The following is a 5,359-nucleotide window of genomic DNA, read 5'->3' as shown; positions in this document are numbered from 1 at the left end:
GAAATAAGTCTGTCTTTAGCTTTTGACCAGAACGTGAATCATGTTCTTGCGTATGTGACACATTGTATTTTTCCAGAAACTTTCCTGTAGTGTTTTGGAACCAGAGGCAGTGTTAAAAGTGGCCTTGGATGACAGAGAGGGAGGTATAACAGGGACACAGTGGAGCAGAAGACCTTTTGGATAATCTCGGTACGTTTCAAATGAACTATTTCTGGTGAAACATTACCTCATATGAATACAAAAAGTATGCTTGCCAGATGCACCGAGGAGTGGCTCGACATTCAACTCATTTAACAGGTAAATATGAAGATTAACTTTAAGCGATTCAGGTTAAATTTGGTTCTCAAGGGGGCTGAAATTAGGATTGGATATTGGCATTTGAAACAGTCTCCAGGGTCCAATAGCCCGACTGCCTGGTACATCATTCATGTGCGACCATTTTACTATGACAATACAATACACTATAATTCAAATGCAGTCTACCTCGACAGCACATGAACACAAACTTCAGAAAGCTCCACACACACAGTCGAAGAATTTGAGGCCCTTCTAATGGTCACAAAATGGAATTTCAAGAGGCCAACCTAAATCCCATGGTGAAGGAAAAACTATATTTCTGCTGGGCGGGGGTTATTGCTGTTACCCTATTATGTGGACTATATTTGACATGACGGGAGACCATTTGCAAGACCACAGAGGACAACAGAGACTTTTATAACTGACATGAAACTGAGAGAAGAAATAGACCAGATTGGGGAAAGAAAAAAAGAAAAAAGAAAAAAAACATTACAAGAAGAAGAATCAATCTTCATTACTGCGTCTTCAACTATTCATAATGTTACACATCACCAAGTATAAGCGGACACACACAGAAATATCAATATCCTGGGCCTGCACCAAAACAGATGGGCCAGAACTACATAGGTGGGCATTCATTATTGGGTGTTGTGGTTTAAAGGAACAATAGGTAAGATTTTTGGTTAAAAACATTGTTACAAAACCATTGTAAGTCCCTTCTTATCACATGATGTGTTGACTCACCCTCTGCCTGTGTTTATAGTCCTAAAATTCGGGTTTCAAAATATACAGGCGTTTCAACGTCAGCGCGTTCACAGAGAAGGGGGGAGGGATAAACAGGTTTGGGGTCTGAAGGGGTTTGTTGCTGCTATTCCTCTCTTGAACGTCAGAAGTCCCAAATGACCTATTGTAGCTTTAAGCAGGATAGAGCAGGCCAGGATTCTCAAGTGGCCGTGACACAAGTGGGCCTACACAGTCAATGCGAAAGCAGCCCATAGGGAAACAGGGCTGAACTGAGTTCTTCTAACGTGGCAAAGAGTGAGCTGGTCTTCAGCAACCCTATTCCAAGAAAAGGGAAGAGATGAACAACCGTCAACACAAATAACACGAGAGCTTGCGATTCAACTGAGAGAAGTTACACATCTAGGCCTCCACACATAGGCAATGTGCACATATATGAATAATAATCATAATATATCAAAAGTACAACATGCTGAATTACATTGATGACTGCAAATTAAATTAACCTCAGTGGCCACATGAGGAAGTGGTGAACACACACACACACACTCTCTCTCTCATACACACACTCACTCACACACACACTCTCTCGCTCATACACACACACACACGCACTCACACTCACACTCACACTCACACACTCACACACTCACACACTCACACACTCACACACTCACACACACACTCACACACTCACACACTCACACACTCACACACTCACACACTCACACACTCACACACTCACACACACACACACACACACACACACACACACACACACACACACACACACACACACACACACACTTGGCAGCCACCCTCACTGCATAGCCTAGCCTGCTGTGTAGCCTTCAAATTATTCTGAACATGGTTCAGTTTTGCTTCAGAAGGATGACAGACAGGCCACTGCTGAGGCTGAAGTCAGCCTAAAGGTGTATAATGCATGCACAGCAGAACATGTCATGTCAGACTGAAACGCATAGGCGCCAATAAAGACGATGGCTAATCACTGCACTTTGGCAAACCAAGAGACATTTAATTAAACAGTATGGTGGCAGTATCCACCAACAGATGACTCAAAAAATAATAATTCGTGGGCAACTGTATCCCTGTCGCTTGTCATTTTTATGCTGAATATGACTGATATAACCTACTTCAAAAAGTTAAGAAAATGATTATAGCTCATCACCAACAATGTGGAATAACGCAACAGCATGAACACACCCATCTTTTTCTTGAACACAGAAACCTCCGAACCACAGTGATGGCTTGTGAACGAACAATAAGATTCAGATTCAATCATGTTTGTCCAAAACGAAAGTAAAAGACATCAATATGAAATTAACTAATGAGTGTAAATTTAACCGCACAGCGTTTAGCTAAACAGCAACCCAGTCACGTTCACATTTTTAGAAAAAGTGAGTGTCATATTTTTAAGTCTCATTTTTCAGAACATGAACGTGCACCAAAAACATTTTACAAATTAAAAGCTTTAAAAACCCTCCAGATTAATTACACTTGAGGGGAAACGATTACACGACTGATAGGCGAGAGTTAGCCAATATATCATGCATCAGAAATGATGGCATGTTGTATTTATGTATTCTGGGTCAGACTTTCAGTGTGGTCTATGTAAAAAAAAATAACAACAATAATAATTTATTTATTAGGTTTACAGACACACCGTCACATCCACACCAAATAGATGAAGACCAAATTAAAGACAACTACGATATTCCTTTCCTAGTGTTACTGTTGTTGTAATAACAGTCCATGAATAATATCACGCCAACAAAGCGGTCCCTTGTTCTTAGTTGGAGTTCCACTCTCGTTTAGACACAAAATGGCCTGATGAACACCATAGCTACTATAGCTTCAGAAATCCACAAAGCCAACATGGAGGACAGCACGGTAGAGGGGCCCGCTTGACGTGTTTCATGCACGTCAACTTTGTGCTGCACTTTGTTTTAGACAACAGCCCATTTCTACAGGTTATACGTTAGTGATGGAAATATTCAGAAACATATGAGTTTTAAAAGGAAAAAAACGATATCGTTTGATTCAACATGAGGTTTGAACAACAACAACAGAAACCACAATGTATGCACATACCGTCGAGAAGGTAACCATGTACAAGTAGGTATTAAAAATTTGATGAACACCAAATGCTGCAATGGGTATTGAAATAAAGGGAAATGTGAGAAACGTGCATTATGTTAAATCACGTCTTCATGCGTTCATTGCCGTTTCATGGAGACAGCGAGATTCATGAAAAATTTCACGAATCTGTCCCAGGATTACCATAATTATGTAACTTTAAACATAGTCAGAAACCATTCAGTCACGTCTTATTTTTATATGGTGTGTAATACTAATTGTTCTGTTTTAATACAACGTATCAAGCAATGCTATACATAGAAATCAAAACACCTAGTAGCTGCAGTACCTGTCGTGTTGGGAAGGGATATTTGCTACCTAATGACTGCTAGAGTATGCGGTCAACAGAATATAAGGCGCATCTTCAAACCATTCTATGACTAAAACATAGTCCACAATTTACAAGCCATGGCTGATGCCCAGTTTAACAAAAACAACGAATGAACCACGGCAAATGTGTGTGCAATATTAGGTTTCCAAAATGAAAACCAGAGAAAACCTCAGAAACCCAATGTGCTTTGTTTAAAGAGCGACATTTCGCCTTCCAAAACAGGTTATTCTAATTCAGTGTGTGTGTGTGTGTGTGTGTGTGGAGACACACACATACACACACAATGAATATATTACCCCTCCCCCTTCCCTCTTCCTCAAAGAAACTGTATTGTTTATGTAGCTCGCTGGATCGAAGGGCATGCAACCACAGCGATCCTCCCAGTAAACTAACAATTAGGACAGTTACACAAATAAAAAGTTATACAGGCACGAAGCAGGCTAATTCTTCACATCTTCACAGTAACTAAGACACACTGCGCGGACGCTGGCTTACCCAGCTACTTGGTTGGAAACTTAGATCGTCGTGTTTATTGAGAGAAAACAAGACATCAGAGCATGTAATAAATAGCCGATAGGTCCAACATCGAACTCACCACATAAGTTAATGCTTGGACTGCTTGCACATTATTTCCAATGCTGATATAAGCAATGTTACTTTGTGGTAATTTAGCCGAATTGCCTGAGACTAGACGCAGGATTCAGATGGTTTATCAAGTTTAGTTAACCAGCCATAAGACCAGTGTCCGTCATTGGAATAAGTTACATTCTCAGTCACCCGTTGAGCTAGAGGTACTTAGCCTGCATCTTAATGATTTGCCTCGACAAGAAAAGTCAAGAAAATCATACCATGATCATACCAGTTTCCCATACCATAGCATTCTCGATTATGAAGTATAGCGTCAGCTAACGGTAACCGGATAGCTGGGATTCCAGTCAAACGTAGCCATTAGATACTTTAAAGCACAGTTGTGGGCACTTAACGGCTGTTTCAGTGGTTATCTAAAATAATTAGAAAATAACTCAATGATTCATTCGTCTGATAAAGCAACATTAAAGCTTTCTATGCAAAAGTATTTCCTTATCTTCAGTCCCACGCCGCCATGTTGAAAACTTTTCTCCTAAAAGCAGCAATAAATCTGCGGAAATGCTCAACCTGCTACTCCTGGCAGAACTGCCTCTTATTCAAACGCCATACAGAACAATTCTGCATCTTCCGACCAAACTTACCGGCGGCGGCCGGACCTTGCAGATGCCCGTTTTCTCCGCTATAGGCCGTATTTTGTTGATAAAGGCAAAGGGGTCGGCAAATTCCTCCCAACTGGGCTCAAAGACTGGGCATTCCGGGGGAGGAATAAACTCTTCGGGCCGAGGCTGGGTCATCGCGATGGTCCGGTTTCGAAGCGTGGAAGAGACAAGTGTAGCAGGATACAAAAAAAAAATGCTTTCCTAAATCATGCCGCCTTACTGCTTCCTCTTTCCTCAAACAATCAGCATCAACATCCACTCAAACACACCGTACAAAGGCTGCGACCACATCCGCTTAACGAACTAGAGACCTGTATGATTGCAATGTTATCTGAAATAATTGTTTTTGGCTGGAAGGCTATTTATTCGTTGTATAAAACGTTTTGGCGCCCCTTTGTTCACTGTGATAACTGTAGACGTTTTCTTATCGCTTGCTTGGTTTGTCAGTAGGGAAGGCAACTATATTTTCCCACAAGACCCAAGAGTGGGTTCTGTGAAATTGTTCAGAATTATGATACTTTCACGGATATGTCATCACACAATGGAAAAAATATCTGTGGAAAACATATTTCATCGTCAGTCTAAA

General features: G+C 40.9%; 1 protein-coding gene across 1 annotated transcript in view; it reads right to left on the bottom strand.

Annotated features, from left to right (window-relative positions):
- The window catches only part of kdm5ba (lysine demethylase 5Ba), a 29,620-nt gene extending 24,547 nt beyond the window's left edge, over window positions 1–5,073 (bottom strand). The window contains exon 1 of the mRNA XM_061219805.1: window positions 4,756–5,073. Coding sequence (XP_061075789.1) covers window positions 4,756–4,908 — 153 coding nt within the window. The 5' untranslated portion in view covers window positions 4,909–5,073. The remainder of the gene's footprint in view (window positions 1–4,755) is intronic.
- Between the last annotated feature and the right edge of the window lie 286 nt (window positions 5,074–5,359).

Source organism: Conger conger, chromosome 14, assembly GCF_963514075.1.
Source record: "Conger conger chromosome 14, fConCon1.1, whole genome shotgun sequence".
Taxonomy (NCBI): Eukaryota; Metazoa; Chordata; class Actinopteri; order Anguilliformes; family Congridae; genus Conger; species Conger conger.
Note: the sequence above shows the minus strand (reverse complement) of the source record. Positions and strands in the feature narration are given on the sequence as shown.